Genomic DNA, 19,511 nt, shown 5'->3' on the forward strand with positions numbered 1-19,511 from the left:
AAGATCTGAAAATCTACTCTACTGAAGCAATGTGTATGTGTCCATATAACCATGTCGTAAAGTAGTTGGAGTAGAAATCTTCATCACAGTTGTCAGTGTTCTAGTCAGAATATTCTACCTTTAATTTTCTATGTAATTGCTAACCAGTGCAAAATCAGCACACGTATGTAATCTACATACGTATGTAATCTAATGATCTGCTTCTAGACAGTGGAACTTTATTAACTGTAGTTCATTACTGAACCAGGAATGTATTCAACTCTACTTCGCCAGCACTAGTTTATTATGAGGTCTGACATTAAGACTAACTAATAACATACTGTAATTTAGTTGTATTACTTACCAAGGTCACTTTTCGCCAGCTGTATGTACTGCAATTTTCTTTTTGGTCCCACCCCACTATGTGTGCAGCAAACCTACTATACACTCAGCATAGCCTGCAATTAGATGGCATATCATGACTCGACTGTTTTCTAAAAATTGTGTTTTCACTTGTGGTAAGAAGAATCATTGAGTGGTATCCATCGGAGAAGTAACATACCATATTCTGGAGATAACTTGACTTGACTTGTAACTTGACTTGTACTGTAATGTACAAATTCTACTCACCCAATATCTATTCTGTACTGTAGACTTAAGGAACATTTATTATGTCGCACAAACCCTCAATGAGTGTCACTCGACAAAAATTACACATTTTTATGTGAAAAAAACTGTCACTTTTACTGAGTAACAGGTATCAAAAGGATTGTGAGGCGCAGTATAAATTATGCATAACGCCTGTATGTGTACATGTTTGTCAACCTCAAATCTTGCTTTTATTTCCTGACGAGAGCAGCTATTATGAGCAGTGGACTAGCCTTATTGCCTAATGCCTATTATACCCTGCCAGTCAATTGCTTTTTAATCTGGTGTCCAGGTGGTCAAAAAGATTCCTTGGTGAGAGAGATCAGGGCGGTATTCAAACTCCTCAGCGCTAGAGTTCAGAACCATTGTTTATATCGAAGCGCTAACTCATAGCATCAACTAAGCTCTGTCTTTATATATATCTGCTAGCCAGGTTAGAGGTCTAGTTGGGTGAGAAAGAACAATGATAGCTTGATTCTTACAGGGGGTTACTAATGTTACTAAGTCTTTACTTGTGTGCCACTTGACCTCTGCATTGCTTCCATGTTACACAGTACGAGGTGTCAGGTTGCTCTATGTGTATGTACTGTATGTATGCGTCCTCTGGATATCTGTAGCCTTGCGATGCTTTAAAGTTATTTTAACGTTGTTTCATACAATAATTTCACAATGTATTGTAAATAGTTATTTTTTTTCCACTATAATGTATGAGTCAAATTGAGGAAATAAAGGAGTTAGAGCACGCTGTGGATCCTCAGTTACTGTGTGCAATGTGCATTCCTCTTAGACAAATGCGGGAAAGCATCTGTGTCATTTCATGATTTTTTGCATTGGCTATTAAAATATAACAGATATACAAGCTCACAGCATGTAACTTTGTGAAGTGCTGTAAGCTTGTACATCTATTTATTTATTTTATTCTTGAAAGTTTTTTACGTTAGTTTACATAGTATAGTAAAGTTTTAGAACAATTCATTGAATCGGCCTCAGATGTTAATGGATTAAACACAACGGGGAGTAAAAGTCAGGAATTCACCTTAAATAAAACCTATACCCATATTTATTCAGAATACGGTTTATGGAAAAAGTAATAATATGATGTACATTTTATAACGAAAAGAATAGGCATTTATTTTCTCTGACATAAGAGAAAATGGTCACTCACAAACCAGAAACAAACAACACTGATAAAAAGGTAAAAATAATATATACAGTATACAAAATATAATATAGTGTTTATTATGTAATTAATACATTGAAATATATTAAAAAGAAGTATGTGTTTTCCTTCATTTCCTTGGAACAAATGTGCAAAACGTACAGGAACAGAGTGAGGATAATGAGACGTGCTGTACATTGTGCACCCCGATTTACAGTCACTTCATTTGCTAGTGAGTTTCCAACGACAAGTAATCGATGAGGTGTTTTATCTTCCAGACTGATGGGCCGCTGACAGGCGGCAGAGGATTAGGAAGATCCCGTGCCAAGATGTGAAGGAGGGGTCAGTGCAGGCAGCGTATTCACACGGTGGCCTTTTTTGCCCTTACATCACACTGGAATGTGGGAAACCCACCACAACTGGATTTTCCCACCACCTGAAGTATAGTCAGTGACTCAGTGGTGGAAGCCAGGAACAGAGACAGGCCTCTCATTCAGTTTCATCAAGAGGTGACGGGGGTGGCAGTGGCTCAGGAGGTATAAGCCAGGCTCCACCAGAGTTAGTGTCGAAGTGTCCTCGGCCTCGCACAATTCTCTGAACCCCTAATTGCTCCTGATGAGCAGCTTGGTGCCTTCCATGGTTTTCGTGAATGGGTGAATGTAATGCACAATTATTGTAAAGCGCCTTGGATAAATGTTCTATATAAATGCACCATTTACCATTTAACCAGTCTCAGGCTCAGCCAACTAATACCCCAGACTTCCTGGCTGGTTTCTTGTTGATGTCACCACCAGAAGAGGTCACTATGACATCATTCGTCTCTTCTCCAGCTTTTGTCTCAGTTCCTCTGCCATGGCTAAAAGGGAACAAGGATGTGTCCAAAATATGAGACTATTCAAACAAAAATAATTCAATATTTGTATTTAATGATGACTTGCATGTCTGGCATTGGATACAGTGTAGGAAGCCAGGAGAGACATAAACTGACAGAGCATCATACACACTTACTAGCAATTTATATTTCATTGTCTATTATGGTCATTTGTGTTTGAAACCATTGTCAAAACCTAGATTTGACAATGAAGCTATTTACAATAGCCGACTATCAGAGATAGCATGGGATAAGCATACATGTATACCTTAATGAATCAAAGTGTTCAAATACTGTAAGCATCAGCAGTTGACATTGTTGTGTGGACTTACTCTGTGCCAGAGGGTCATGTGGGACAAAACCCACAGTGAGTCTCCTCGTCCTTCCATCCTGGTTGTCTGCAGAGGACGGGGCAAGAGAAATGGTGCGAGGTGCGGCCGTGGGACCTAGGTTGTCTGTAGAGGACGAGGGAAGAGTGAAGGTGCGAGGTGCGGTCGCGGGACCTAGGTTGTCTGTAGAGGACAACCTGCGAGGTGCGGTCGCGGGACCTAGGTTGTCTGCAGAGGACGAGGGACGAGTAAAGGTGCGAGGTGCGGTCGCGGGACCTAGGTTGTCTGCAGAGGACGAGGGAAGAGTAAAGTTGCGAAGGACAGGCGCAGGAGGCATCAAGGCTTGTTTTGGTGCTTTCCTCTCAAGACCTGCAACATAACAGGAGACACAGGGTTAATACATTATCGCTAACTCTGTTGACAGACAGACAGACAGACAGGCAGGCATGTGTAATTCATTGATTCATTGATTGATTCACTGATTGATTAAAAAGCCCTTGTTTGCTCACCAGAACTTGGTATAGAATCACAGGAATTTGAACTGTCAGGCAGTGGACAGATATTCAACACTGAAATCATAGATTATCGATGCAGGAGAGATTAACATGATTAATACAGATACAGAAGAATCAGAAGACGAGACGTTTGCAGTGTCTGTGTCTACATTGAATATCAATAACTCCCAATGCAGAGGATGAAAAGAGATGACTCACCTGGCCAACGGAATGGAACAGGAGGGCGCACAACGAGTTCTTTCTCTTTCTCCGTCCCTGTTTGAGCACAGACAGACAGCGGTAAACAACAGGTGCATGGGTATGAAGTCAGACCTGTTTGCGATTGATTTGAGTGTGGTGAGTGTAAGTATGAAGAGAATGAATGGTGAAGGATAGATTGATGGAACTGTGGCTAATGACAGTAAATCACTCACATGTGTCATTCAGGTATAGTTTCTCACACATCTCAAACTCTGGCTCTGGCAGTGATATTCTTCTTGGACCTGACACAACACAAAATGTGGTACATGAAATATTCAAAGACAACTACCAACAGTGGCGATGTACTGGGGTTGCTAAGACTGTGCACACTTAGTAAATCTTCCCAAGATAAACAAAGGTTAGGTGTGAGTGTGTGCGTGCATGCGTGTGCGTGCGTGCGAGGGACCTGGCCTGCTTACCTGGTCTGGGAGGACATGGCACTTGTAGAGGGATAGAGTCTGACAAGGCACTCTGAACGCTCTTCTCCCCATTCTCTTCATCTGACTGAACAAACACTGCAGACACACAGGATTAGAACAGAATGCTTTAATGACAGAAGCCATGCACAGGAGCTATATTTAATCTGTGGTGGACAAATACATGGGGTCAGAGGTGAAGGTGCAGAAGGTTTAACTAGCAAGTGGATAGGTGAATGCGTGAGGCATGGTTCAAATAAGGAAGTGAGTCAAGGCGAAATGGTAAAGTAGCTGCCCACCACTGCAAAGTCTGGGGGTTCGAAACTAATGCGGTGCATCTGGCTTTGTTGAGCGTCTACACAAATACCTGTTTTCGGTGGAGGGAAGCTGGGCGGGGAGGGTGATATTTAAGCAATATTACACGAGAGGGTGTGGTTTAACGTGATTATTGGCACGACAGTGATGCGGTCAGGAACGAGACGTAGTCGAGTTCGGCAAGCATCACTGAAGCAAGCTTCACTGAAACTGTTGTAATTGCAATTATACAACATATTTTTTTAATGACAGATGTAGTCACTATGACCACAAATGTCCCAAGACAGACAGACAGACAGACAGACAGACAGACAGACAGACAGACAGACAGACAGACAGACAGACAGACAGACATGTGTGTGTAATTAATTGATTCATTGATTGATTCACTGATTGATTAAAAAGCCCTTGTTTGCTCACCAGAATTTGGTATAGAATCACAGGAATTTGAACTGTCAGGCAGTGGACAGATATTCAACACTGAAATCATAGATTATCGATGCAGGAGAGATTAACATGAATAAAACATAAATAAAATTAAATAAATAACCGTGGGAAAAAAGGCGAAAGAGGTAGAGAAGAGGTAGATGAAAGAAATCTTTCGTACTGATGTTCTCATCATAGGTTCCGTCCATGATGAACGGCGTCATAGTTCCGCCGGTTTTCTTCACCATACTGCTAATGACATCATGCAGCGTGGCGCAGATGATCTGCACAGAGAGCATGCAATGCAATGATTTAATGACCACTAATGGACAGAGAGAACAGGAAATTACCCAGATTAGAGGCCCAGGTTTTATGTACCAGATAAATATTATGTCAATAATATAATACAATAACCGATTTAATTGATACTTGATTATTATTATTATTATTATATATATTTTTATATAATATTTGATTTGATATTTGATAGTAAACAGAATACAGAATTTACACTATTTTGCACATGATATAATGGCTGGATGAGAACATACCTGGATATTGAATTGCCACAATATTACCAAACGATTTCATTACATTTTTTGCTTGGTTTCAGGTTGACTCGCTTAAACCTAATTCGTTCATACTTTGCTGTGCACTGTCATTCAATGAAGTATACAATACATTAGGCTTTATTGTGGCACAAGTATATTTTCTAATCACAGAACATATCCATTTTACTCACAGGCTGGTCTACATCGATGGCAAAGCGTCCATCATGTTTGCGTGCCACGCGGTAGTGTCTGAATACTGACCTGTTTGAGAGAGAGAGATAGGAAAATACATAAAGAGATGATATATGCCATATATGCAGTGTTGAAAAAGGTGTTGTCAAAATAAACCAAACATGGATATAAATAGGTTGCTTTGTCTTGATGTGATGTTATCGTTTTGACAATGGTATTAGAGAAAAGATAAACCATGATCTCATGATCTGACTGAATTCAAACACATGTTGACACTGATAGGAACTTGCATAAGGCTGAACTTGAAGGACCACTTTTCTACTTTTCTATCTTCATATTGGTCTTCACGAATGTTCATGATAAAATTCCACAATTATTTTCTACTCGGTCTGTGTCTCATGGGTCTGTGGGTAGTTCAGAAACCCTAATTTAATAGAAACCACAGGCTTTCTATTCCTGAAAAGTTGCAATGCGATAATGGAAGCCATCATTCTCACGAATCGGAATATTTAAAAACAATGTCTTGATTAAAAAATAAAATCTGCCTAAAGATGATGACGGGTTTCTGTACAACTATAATTGTTGTGTGTGTGTGTGTGTGTGTGTGTGTGTGTGTGTGTGTGTGTGTGTGTGTGTGTGTGTTCGTTCGTGCGCGTATGTGTGTACCCATTCATTTCTTGTCTCGTGGTGATGGCAAATGAGGTTCCATCCCTCCCTGGTCTCAGCAGAAGGTTTCCTCCATCATGGTGTCTCTCCAGCATCAGCTCTGCTTCCGTACGGGACACGTGGTGGTAACACCTGCACCAAACACACACGCTGATTATACTACATCACACAAAAGCATCAAAAATAGCATAACAACAAGCTGGAAACACGACACTAATCAACACGTTTTGAGCTTTCGATCTGCTACTTTGCCATTTTGGGATTTGAATAGTAACTGTCTTGGACATAATGAGGTTTCTACCGACAGACTAGATGATTACTAACTTCGGGTTACTTCAGTAACCTCAGTTGTATAAGTGACTCGAAGAAGAGAGTCATATGGGGTGCCGCCACCTGGTGGCGCAAAAGCACAGAAACTCTGCATGTACTCACGAACAATTCCATTGGATCGTGAACGTGAAGCTCACGGTGACCTCCCTAACCCCACCCACTCGGTATAAAACCGGGGGTTGGTCCCATGAGCGTCATTCCTATCAATCTACCTTTCTGCCGCTGACAAAGCAGAAGGGCGTCTTGATGACTCTCTTCTTCGAGTCACTTATACAACTGAGGTTACTGAAGTAACCCGAAGTTGTCTTAAGTTCCTCTCTCGAAGAGAGTCATATGGGGATCATAACACTCCCGTATGATCACACCGGCTGATAGGACCGATCCACGGTCCACCTATCAAGAGACACACGCACGTCACCCTCAGGCGTGGCACGTGTATGCTCCCGTAAGGAGGACAATTAAAGGCTACCTAGGTCCCTGACCAGGTAGAGCAAAGCCGATAGCGGGACAGACCAACCTGTCCGACTGCTATCAATCCCTACTAAGGAGCCGACAGCAAGCTGCCTCATGTGCCCGTGAAACGAGCTTGATGGCTAACCATCTCATAGAGCCACTCTAGGGAACGCTTATGCGAACATGGGGGCACTATGTACTGTCAATCACTGCGCTGCCGCACCCACGACCGCCTGGGCTAAGTCCCTGGGTGCCACGTCAAGATTATAATACGTGGCAAAGGTCAAGGGAGACGACCAACTTGCCGCTGCGCACACATCCTGGATGGGGACGCCCCGTGCCAAGGCCCAGGATGCCGCCATGCCCCTCGTGGAGTGAGCTTTTAACCCTTCAGGGAGCTCCACCACACTACTGGTGTAAGCCAGTTGTATAGCTTCCACAACCCACTGTGAAAGCCTCACCTTTGTTATAGGCTTCCCCTGCCACCTGGCGTGGGAGGCCCAAGAGACAAAGAGTTGATCTCCCTGTCTGAAGGGAGCTGTCCTGTCCCTGTACAGTCTGATCGCCCTGACTGGACAGAGACAGTGTAGCCGCCTGTCCTCCTCTGAGGCAAAAGGCGGTGGGTGGAACGCCAAGAGCTCCACCGGGTCACGACCAGCAGGAAAGGCCTTTGGCTTGAAAGACAAGTTCGGCCTAACCGTGACCTTAGCGTTGTTACCACTAAACCTCATGCAGCTCTCATTGACTGAGAGTGCGTGGATGTCACTAGCACGCTTCGCAGTCGTCAGTGCGACCAGCAGCGTGGTCTTCAGCGAGAGAAACTTCAAATCCACTGCCTCCAGTGGTTCGAATGGCTCCTTCTTAAGCGCATACAATACCACCGTCAGATCCCAGGCTAGGACCAGGGATCTGGCAACCGGTCTAAGGTGTAGGACACCCTTCATGAACTGACGGATCAGCGGTTCTCACTCACCGGTCCGTTGTTCACACCTAAGTGGGAGGCGGATATCGCCGCCGAGTTGACCTCAACCGAGGACAAGCCTAGACCTCTGTCCAGGAATTCCTGCAGGTAGGTCCGGATGGGCCCCACCGAGGCCTGGAAAGGAAGGACCCCACCAGGCCTGGTCGAGCACCAACGTTCAAACAGCTGCCAAGCCGTGTTGCACCGGCGTCTGGTGGAGACTGTTCTAGCACTCAGAATAGTCTCTATGACATTCTGTGGCAGATCCGCTACCGCGAGCGGTGCCCCCTCACAGGCCAAACCCAAAGGTCCAAGTGCTGGGGGCGCGGGTGGAATATCTCGCCGTTGGCCTGCGTTAGCAGGTCGACCCTCAGAGGGAGTCGCCAAGGGTCGCGATAGAGGAGGGAAGCGATGTCCTGTCTCCAGGACCCCCAGGCCGGAGCCACCAGTAGCAGCCCCGAGCCCAAAACTCTCACCCTGGCTAGAACTTGTGGGATCAGTTCCAGCGGTGGGAAGGCGTAGAGTAGGCCCTGAGGCCACTGATGCGCCAAGGCATCCAGACCCAGAGGCGGCCTGCCTGTGAGGGAGAAGAACAGGGGGAACTTCGTGTTCTCCCCCGTGGCAAATAGGTCCGCCACCGGAACTCCAAATCTGCGCCACATTTGGCCCACCACCCATGGATGGGGGGACCATTCGCTGTAGCGGAGTGGGCCTCTCGATAGGAGGTCCGCAGCTGAGTTCTGGCGTCCTGGGACGTGACAGGCCGTGAGGGAGATGAACCGGCCGTCACACCAGACCAGCAGTCTGTGAGCTAGTGAGCACAGACGCAGGGATTTGATCCCCCCTTGTCTGATGATGTAGGCCATCGTCGTGGTGTTGTCCGTACGGACCAACACGTGATGTCCCCCGAGGAAACGGCTCGAACTCCTTCAAGGCGAGGAAAAACACCGCCAGAAGTTCTAGACAGTTGATGTGAGCGGATCCCTCTAGGGAACCGTTCCACACCCCTCTGGCCGTCCTGCCCTCGTGAGTGGCTCCCAGCCAGAAAGACTGGCGTCCGTGGTGACCACCCTTCTGGACAGGGGCAACCCCAGCGGTACCCCTTCCGTCAGGTTGCGTCTGTCAGACCACCATTTCAAGGCCAATACACAGCCCAGGGAGACTCTCACCCGGCGCCGTGTGAACTTGGGAGGCAGGTGTAGAGACTTCAACCGGAAAGGTCTCATGTACAGCCTGCCCAGCGTGCCAGAGATATGGCTGAGGCCATGAGGCCTGCCATGCGCAGGCACACCCCGAGTTGAAGTGTGTGGCCCGTCCTGAACTGTGCGGCACACTTCAGTAGGTCGTCCACCCGGTCGGCGCTCAGTTTCGCAGTGTATGCGACTGAGTCCAACGTGATGCCTATGAAGTCCGTGGACTGCGTTGGCGTCAACATGCTGTTGGTATGGTTCACGTTGAAACCTAGAGAGGTCACGTGGGACAATACCCTGGCTGTGTTCTGTACCGCTTCCTGCTCCAAGGCCGCGCTCAGAAGCCAGTCGTCGATGTAGCTTGCAACCCGGAGACCCTGTTGCCGTAATGGGGCGAGAGCAGTTTCCGTGCATCGAACAAAGACCCTGAGACTAAGGGACATCCCAAAGGGGAGAACTGTATACTCGTACACTCTCCCCTGAAACCCGAACCTCAGGAACTTCCTGTGTGGTGGGTAGATAGGGATGTGAAAAAGGAGTCTTTTAGATCTATGGACGTGAACCAATCGCCTGGGCGTATGGAACGTGCCAGAGACTTGGCCGTCAGCATCTTGAACTTGAAAGTTTTGAGATGTCTGTTGAGTGCTCGAAGGTCCAGGATAGGACGGAGCCCCCCCCCCCTTTTTCTTGACCAGAAAGTAGCGGGAGTAGAAACCGCTGCGGCTCTGGCTGAGGGGCACCTCTCTGACGGCCTCCTTTAGAGACATTATCTCCTGTTGGGAGTATATGGCCAGCTTGACCCCGTGCTTCGGTGAAGATGACCTCGCCGAACATGGGGGGTCTCATAGCGAACTGGAGTCTGTAACCCTTCGCTAAGGTGTGCAGAACCTATGGTGACGCGCCGTGGCGTTCCCACTGTGCAATGTACCTGGTTAAAGGGTGGTCCACCCCCAGACCAGAGACATTTTCGGCATGACCCGTCTCCCCAGTGGCGTTTGAGCACGCCACCGGCTTCATGCCCCGCCCCTCTGCAGTGGGCAGCCCGTGGGTTACCCCTGACAGAGGGTTCATGGTCCCCCGAGTAGAAACCGTTGCGGTTCTGGCTGAGGGGCACCTCTGACGGCCTTCTTCTCCACTAGAGTTATCGTCTCCTGTTGGAGTATATGGCCAGCTTGACCCCGTGCTTCGGTGAAGATGACCTCTCCGAACGCGGTGGGTCTCATAGCGAACTGGAGTCTGTAACCCTTCGCTAAGGTGCGCAGAACCCATGGTGACGCGCCGTGGCGTTCCCACTATGCAATGCGCCTGGTTAAAGGGTGGTCCACCCTCAGACCAGAGAAAATTTTCGGCATGACCCGTCTCCCCAGTGGCGTTTGAGTACGCCACCAGTTTCATGCCCCGCCCCTCTGCAGTGGCCAGCCCGTGGGTTGCCCCTGACAGAGGGTTCATGGTCCCCCGACATTGGTGTTCTTGTTGTTTTCTTATTGTTTTGGGCAGTGCCCTTATTATGGAGAAACATACAGAAACATGTGCATTTAGTGCAGTCTTGTGTGGCTTGGTCACGGGCCCGTACGTGGCGGGAACCCGTGCCATGAGCCTCAACCTCTTGTGGGGCGGCTCGGGAGTGCAGTTCGAGACTACTACGCCCAGTGCAAGCCCTGAGGCGGGGGGGATGGGGGAAGACGTCAGGGTGCGTCTCCCCCGGGAGGCAGGAAGTGTCACTACTTCTGCTGAGCCTTGCCGTCGTTTCATCTCCGTCACCTCATCGCGGGAGGGGACAGCCCCCATACCCGCGAAGATGGCTGTGAGAGATCCTTGGAGCAGTGAAGCGGCGTTGAGATGTTTGCCCTGTGCAGCAGCAAGGGCATACATCTTCTTGGCGGCCAGGCTGGCGTGGCCCTCCCTAGTGCCGGCCGCGGCTGCTGGAGGGCGGCGGCGTTGGTCAGTGGGGCGTGGGGGACATTTGTCCCTCACGTCCACGGAGGGAGCTCTTGGAGGAGCTCGTTGTCCATCGTCCACCTTGAAAGCAGCCTATCTAGAATGCTAAGCATGCTAGGGTGGCATCGGCCATCCAACGAGGTTGCTACTCCCGACCTCGAAAAGGTTAGCTAAACAGCTAAACAAACCTAGCTTCACAATGTACATACCTGTAATGTTGAGGGAAGCAGTCGGTAGTCGAGGGTCGCTGGGGAACCACGTCGAGTGAGACTTGTGCGTCTGGCCGCTGCGTGAAGTAGTAGTAGCGGTAGTTGTCGGTGGAGGCCTAGGACTGCATCCGACATCCCGTCGTCGCAACCACCCGGATCGGGGGAGCCTCGTTGGTGGGCCGACGAGATCCCGCTGGAGGGAGAGCAGCACCCAGAGCCAGCCGGCGAGGCCTGGCTGATGTCTTGGGTCTGGCTCCACAGGCCTGTTCACCAGTGTGGTGAAGAGCGTGTGGAGCTTGTTGTTGGCGGTCCGAGTCGCCTTCCTGGCAGGGGAGGAGCCGAGGAAGGACTCGCCATGGTGTCTCTGAGACGCGTCAAGGTTGAGGGGTCTGGAGAGAGAGGACGAGGCGTTGGGCCTAGACCTCGAGGTTTGGGCCTGGTCGGGACAGCAGGGCTCGGAGGTGTCGACCAGGGACCTGTCTTGGTGACTCTTGACGCGTGAGATGCGTCAGTCTGTCTCCCTGTCTGCAACAGAAGCAGCAGGGGGAGAGACCAGGGGTCTCGAAAGCCTGGCGAGCATGCTTTAGACCCATGCTCTAGACCCCAGGTGGCGTTCCTCCTCGGGGAACCCGGGAGGGCTGTTGTCACCCCTGCAGGTCGTCTTGGGTGTTGGTGCAGCTTGAAGGAGGAACCAGCAGTCCAAGAGCTTGTAGAAGCACTTCTCTTTTAAGTTATAATATAATATCATTATATAATAATAATATATAATATAACAAAAATGTTGTGAGGAAAACTGTCTGTAACTCACAAAACAGGGTAAAAGTAAAGTGGTGGTGGAGTAGAAAGAGTAGGACTCGTGGTGCTCCACTGAAGATCAGCTGTCCAAACAGAGAAAACCACGTTGTGAAACTGTGGTGTGTTCTCAAGGCATCTCTGATGTGTGGAAGACAAAGACAAAACATGCACAGTGCATGTGTGTCTGTCTGGGAGAGGAGGTAGAGACAGCCATGTCTGAAGCAACTCTTTGGTTCCATGGGGGGGGGGGTCGAAGTCACTGTCGTCACCGCCGGTGGCCATGGTGTGCGATGGAGTTGATTTAATAAAAATTAAAAAATTAACTCAAAAAACCAGGGTTATGGAACGTAACTTACGTAACTCTCGTAACCTACTTACGTAACCAACGTACGCTCGGAGAATGCTAGCTAACGGCGCCGTTCGGCTGGACGTCAAGCTAGCGTTGTGAGATACGATGGTGAAGCCAAATCAACGCCTAACGGCTGAAGATAGCTCGGAGGGTAGCGAGGCTGTAGCTAGTTAGCGCGACGCCGGAAGGCTGAAGGCTAAGAGCGGGAGGTAGCATGTAGCTGCGGGCGGTAAACTACGTAACTTACGTAACTTACGCTCGGAGAATGCTAGTTGACGGCGCCGTTCGGCTGGACGTCAAGTCAGCGTTGTAAGGCACGCTGGAGACGCTAAATCAACGCCTAACGGCTGAAGATAGCTTGAAAGTTAGCGAGGCTGTGGCTAGTTAGCGCGACGCCGGAAGGCTGAAGGCTAAAAAGCGGGACGTAGCGTGTGGCTGCGGGCCGTGGGTCTAGCTAATAGCTGGTTAGCGCCTCGCCGGTAGGCCTAGGGCTAACGGCTGGACGTAGCTAGCGTATAGCTACGCAGGTAGCGTAGACGAAGCGTGTAGCTATGGGCCGTGGGTCTAGCTAGTAGCTGGTCAGCACCTCGCCGGTAGGCTAAGGGCTAACGGCGGGACGTAGCTAGCGTAGACGAAGGGGAAAAACGTGCCTGACGGCTACGCTTTAAGCAGCGGACTCGCTAATGAGGGAAGCTGAAAGCTAGTAGCACTAGGGAGGCTAAGCTAGCAGCAACCCTGAACGTGGCAGCTAACTGTAGACCAAGCGAAGCAGTAAGCTAGCTGAGTGCTAAGGCGCAAAGCTAGTAGAAGAGAAGGACTAAACGACAAGCCGCGTGACTGCACACTTGTGTTTTATTGTCCGTGTAAAGGACTTACTGCTGGAGAGAACTTTTCTGCAACGTTCGTGAGTGAAAAACACCTCGCAGGGGCTGCGAATTTCCAGGTACAAGTATGAGAAAAACTCGTCCGTTCTAGGGAAAACAGTTTCAACAGCCGGTGGTGAATTCTTTGTCAGAGCGATCTGGCATCTGCGGCAGAAAGGTAGAGGAATGACGCTCATGGGACCAACCCCCGGTTTTATACCGAGTGGGTGGGGTTAGGGAGGTCACCGTGAGCTTCACGTTCACGATCCAATGGAATTGTTCGTGAGTACATGCAGAGTTTCTGTGCTTTTGCGCCACCAGGTGGCGGCACCCCATATGACTCTCTTCGAGAGAGGAACTTAAGACAACAAGTGATGTATCTGGACTTTACCGTCCAGATCATCCAATGATTATAATTATAAACCATTTGAACTCGAGCGTCCCTATTATGAACAGTCGTACGAAATATAGATAAGGTGTAAGCCTGTAGATCAGCTATTTTTGCAGACACATTTTTATGTGTAGAGGGAATAAAGGAACAGGCCTTGTAAAGACCCTGAGGGACTCTGGTCAACTAAGTATAAATAAGCTTTAAGTGGTTAATTAATAGGAAAGTTGTACATTATGCCTGACTGCAGACACGCACACACATCATGCACACAATGGTGTAGGCCTACCTGCTCTCTCTCTCTCTCTCTCACACACACACACACACACACACACACACACACACACACACCCACACACACACACACACACACACACACACACACACACACACACACACACACACACACACACACACACACACACTTTTCACACCGGAAAATAGTATGAATAATTAAAAGAAAAAAGGCTAAATAATACTATCCTTCTTAGTAGGATGATTATGCTGTAGCCTACTCACGCTGGCATGTCACCCAAAGGACTAATATAAATGTTGTTGTCAAAGGTAGGCGAAGGTGCAGCGGGTGGAGGAGAAATGGCCTGCATTCTTTCCTTCTCTCTCGTTATTGTCTCTTTGAGCATGTGGATCTGACCAGGTAACAGGTTGAGAGAGGAAGGCACTGAGAGCTGAGTGGAAACACACACACAGTCTGTAATTATAGCTGTTGAACAAACACACTCTTTGCACAGTGAAATCCTCTGTGTTCATTTAACTCGTGAGAGTGTACAAATTGGAACCAAATACTGGACCCGTAAGGCATGGGTCCCGTAAGGCAGTGGTTTCGCAAACCTTTTCATGTAAAGGATTCCAAAAATGATATGGAATTTGCCACGGACCCCCATCTCATCTCATCTCACGTTGAGAACCACTGCCGCGAGGCACTGGTGCATTTTGTTCGATTTGTACACTCTCAGAGTTAAATTAACATCATTAACACAAATAAGCCACATCCATTACAGTGTTTGTGTGTGCGTTTGTGTATGTATGTGTTCAATTTACTGTAATGAATGTTGCATTCAAGTTAAGCACATTTTATTGCTTCTTTTATTTCCTCACATGGACCATTAACATTTAGACTCCAACATCCATTGCATCATATCAATTCCGTCATATCAATTCACAGCAGCCGTAAAAGTCACTTTCAATTCATCACATTTGAATGTTTGATTATATTGCCCTGATAACCAAGCAGTGACATAACCTGGAGTTGTATGCATTACAGGAATCTAGACTCCACCAATTCCAAACTCAATAACATACCTGAACCACGGAATATATGAATCCTTTCCACAGCTCACGAGCTTCGAGGCTAGGGGCCTGTAAACATTAATACTCTGTTAAAAGTGGTGACCTTTACATGTTAAGAGAACACTTAATGAACTCTGAGAGCATAGATTTTCTACACACCCAGAGTAAACTGAACACTAAGGATTTTACTGTGTATATTATTCAGTAATATTCCTCTTACAGTTAAATGGGTGTCTTCATCCTTTAGACGCAGGATGAGCCTGGCTGCATCTAATTTCCGGTCACGGCTACAGTCATCTGTTATGGAGATGAAGTTGTTGAGGTCCAGCCTCTCTACATACTGTGGTGGTGCGCGCACACAAACACACACACACACACACACACACACACACACACACACACACACACACACACACACACACGGAATGAGATGTCACATTCCTAGTGAACGGTTTTATCAATAACAGCTGCTGACAGCCATGCAGCTGTACCGGTCTACAGTAGCCTACTTCTAAAGAAAGTGACTCACGGCCACATCTTTGCTGTTGTTGAAGAAGAAAAGCATGTTTCCACACAGGCAGGTCCACAGTTTCCGAGATGTCTGCAACCACACAGACAAACAGACAGGAAGACAGAGAGAGGGACAGTTATTTTGTCGATCCACAACAAAAGGTGAAGGTACAAAGAGGCGGAATTGAGAGGGGGAAAAGTAGTATCTGGATTATTAACCAGGTTATTTTTTTTTATATATATATATATATATATATATATATATAAAAGAAAATAGCATCGTGAAAGTACTGAAAGACCCACCCACCTCAGACATCAGCAACATTATGAAAATTACAAAAATATACTATTGTCTGGGTGAAAATCACCCGTGTTTAGTGTTCTAGGGTTAAATATGCTAGCAGCCAAAGACAGAGTGAGTGTGATGTGTTCTACCATATTCATGTGTGTCACGAATTATTAAATTAAGGTGTGTAGGATGAACCTAAGTTTGCAGGCTTTGTTTCAAATATTTGTAATGAACTACTGTACACTACATACATACTGTACAGTATGTAGTGCAGTATACAGTATGCAGTACTGCATTGCGGAGAGACCCGGTGAAAATAAATACCTAGTGCAAGACACAAAACACGGTCAACCTTTAGAATAATGTCATTCAGTTAATGAGACAAGAGCTTGTGGGTGACCGAGACAGAGTGTGAATTAAATGAGATGATTTTTAGTGGCAGTGTTAAAGTGGTCGGATAGATATACTCCTCTGCAGACACATGGAGAAAGTATCTCCATTTTCCTCACAAACATCATTGAGTCATACTATTTGTGAGAACAGGAAGGTATTAGAGCCCAAACAACTGTATTTTTGGGGCCGATGCCATGACAATATGGAGTAAAAAGTCCAATATCAACATAATGGCAGATATTGTCAAATGTGGTAATCAAACACTTGTGACAAAGATATGTAGAATGTAACGTCCAGGGACGTTTCACTGCACTGAAACGTCCCTGGAAAAACACAAATAGAACCATTTCTAAATTATGTTAAGCATCTTTTTCTGCATTATGTTTTGTAAAACAAAATGTTCTTATCGGACAACACACCTACAGTATACTGATATATCTGTGATATATCTGTCATAGACTGATAAATCGGACAGGCTCTATATTAATAATTGCAATGCAAGCTTTACGAAAAGTATTTTTTTACTTATACCCATTGTCTATTCAAATACAGAATAGTTTGAAATGCCACATGTAGGAATCACTATAAACTGGTGTTCCTGGTCTATATCAATATCAGGCCAAAGTCACTGTTAGTCAAGTGTGATGATAAATGACTAGAAGATTGTAGAAAGCTGGATTACAACTATCACCTATGTATATGAACAAATGTTTAAAGTTTAACCACATCAACTCTAGCGTCCCTATTATGAGGAGAACATTCAGCCAAAATAGCAGATCTACAAGCTCACAATCGGCTATTTTCGGTGAAGAGATGTGGTGTGGAGGACAAAAGGACAAAAGAAAATCATAATAATAACTGTTCAATCATTATGAGAAGTTAAGGCTGTTTGGGTCTTAAAAGGGGTAGCTTGATGATCATGCCCAACCTGTTCTAATCTTCCTCTAACCAGACTGGTTAGAGGAAACAAGTGAGACTTTTCACCTTATCGGAAAACCAAAGTGCACGCACACTTAACAGCCCTCCCACTTCCCAGAAACTATTCATCTTGTCACAGACTACAACGCCCATGAAAAACAACATTTATCTCACTCAGCCATGGGTGACATTTTCAAAACCTTCTGATATTTGTTAATCATTAACTAACTAGGACACATGAATTGTAACTAGACCACTGGCTTACAAACTGCACCAACAGGCTTTTTATACTGCCGTAATGCATCAGTAAGTTATGCTTTAGCAGAGCAGAGCTCCTGTAACCCATAACAGAATAATGTTCGTATGGTCATGCCCCATTTGAAACAAAAAAAACAATCCATGAAGGACACAGTGCATTGAGTTAGTTGACCAGTCTGAAATACGCCACTGTAAAACATGAATATTGGATCAGATTTGGTCACATTTGGGATTTTTTAAGAGTCATGGTTAGACAGACCTTAAACAGGCTAATGATATGTTAGGGCAACTTAAATTGAAAAGCTTAAGGAAATGCACATTTGTCTCACATCAATCTCAAATTTGTAAGAATGACTCATGTGGAAGCATGCACACAAGCAGTAAGCAGACACACACACACACACACACACACACACACACACACACACACACACACACACACACACACACACACACACACACACATCCGCGCGCTTGCAAAGCATGCACAAGTGTGCAATAATAAAGATCAAAATACAAACATTTACTACTTTTAGTATATCTGAAGTGGACTAGATAAAATAATAATAAAAAGAGAACAAGTGAAACTACATTAAAACAATTCAATATTTTTGATCATCATATTGTTTCAATTCAAACCAGTCAGTGAACAATTTAATAGTCCTCCTAGGCCCATAAAGTATCATAATTTTCCCGCTTAAAACTTACCTTATCTTTGAATGATCTCTTCTCCATGTAGCCCTCATAATAACAGTGCGGAAGTTGGTTCCTTACTCGACCTGGTCGCTTGGCCATAGCGACCTCTTGATTACTGCCCAGTGTTAAAAACTTTGAAAAGCTAGTCTATTATTTTCAGTTCAATAGTTTGATTAGGCAGGCTGAAAATATATAGACCAGTAGCCTACTAGTGTGTTAAATGTTTGAAATGAACTCAAGTTTTCCTCTCCCTGATCCAATAGACTGACTTCTTCTGAGCCTGTCAGGGAACTCACCACCTGACTCACCTGCCAAGGTTATGGAAACACCTTTCACAGCATCCTCTATGCCGATTGGTTGCTTTATCCTCTGGGCGGGTGCCTTCATCTTTCAGGCTTCTGAATTCTCTGACATACATACAGTATGTCAGTATCTATTCTATTGTGCAATTATGGGAATATAAAAGGGATTACCAACAGAAAATGGTATATACCGTATGTATTAAACCAAGACTTCTAGGAATGGAAAACAATAGTCCTATTATACTAGTGGACTGGTGGTCACCCCATGGTGGTCACTTGTAGCCTGTAGGCATAGGCATGAAGCCAAGTCAACTGTTGGTTGTTTGCTGCCCTCATCAGGCTGTAAAGCGGTACTGCAGGAATCTCCTCAGAGATAAAGGAGGAACGTCGCGCGAGTGGAAGCGGGTGCTTGACTTTCTTCGGGGGTCGTTAAATGAAATCATGGGGCCCGGCTAAATAATATGGGGTGCAGTGCAGTAGGACGTCACGTCACTGATGTCAGACGTGAACTTTACACTGACTACATGCATGGAGTTCCATGTATATATAAAGAGTTTTTGGTAGTGCAATGTCACGTGCATCATGTACCGGTAACCGGACCGGTCTTAAAAGAGCCGAGAGGATGCCTCGAGCTGGTTGTGAAAGAAACGCGACCGTCATCGTGTATTTTAGGAGGAAAGTTAACAACAGGACGAGTATACATGAAAAGCACAGTTGATGTTGAGTATCATCTTTTACATATATATCTATATTATCGTAATATAATATTAGGGTAATAACCGTAATAATAATGGCAGGTAAACGGCACGGATCCAGACAAACCCGTTTGTAGGAACACAGGGGGACCTGGGGGAGACACTAGAATAGAGTGACAAGGACGGGGGAGTGAGTGAGGGGATGGCTTTATACTCCGTCGCACGGCGGTGTCTCGCGCGCCGGGAAAAACAATAGCCGATCTGCAAGCTCACAGCGTGTCGCGTCCGCGACGCGCTGTGAGCTTGCAGATCGGCTATTTCCCCCCGGCGCGCGACACCGCCGTGCGACGGAGTATAAA

At 46.3% G+C, this 19,511-nt stretch overlaps 1 protein-coding gene across 1 annotated transcript; it reads right to left on the minus strand.

Moving 5' to 3' along the window:
• Positions 1-1,664: 1,664 nt before the first annotated feature.
• LOC310859950 (signal-transducing adaptor protein 2-like) lies at positions 1,665-18,435 on the minus strand. The gene is made up of 15 exons (XM_083766717.1): positions 18,168-18,435; positions 15,621-15,692; positions 15,312-15,431; positions 15,104-15,160; positions 14,303-14,469; positions 6,308-6,439; positions 5,641-5,710; positions 5,080-5,182; positions 4,893-4,952; positions 4,161-4,256; positions 3,915-3,983; positions 3,700-3,756; positions 3,496-3,555; positions 2,990-3,355; positions 1,665-2,642 (listed from the first exon to the last, which is right to left on the minus strand). Exons 1-15 carry the CDS (start codon positions 18,252-18,254, stop codon positions 2,590-2,592), a joined length of 1,569 nt encoding a protein of 522 aa, XP_083622843.1. The 5' UTR covers positions 18,255-18,435; the 3' UTR covers positions 1,665-2,589.
• Positions 18,436-19,511: the final 1,076 nt, after the last annotated feature.

The sequence above is a fragment of the Protomyctophum parallelum genome (assembly GCF_964188405.1).
Source record: "Protomyctophum parallelum genome assembly, chromosome: 6".
In the NCBI taxonomy this organism is placed as follows: domain Eukaryota; kingdom Metazoa; phylum Chordata; class Actinopteri; order Myctophiformes; family Myctophidae; genus Protomyctophum; species Protomyctophum parallelum.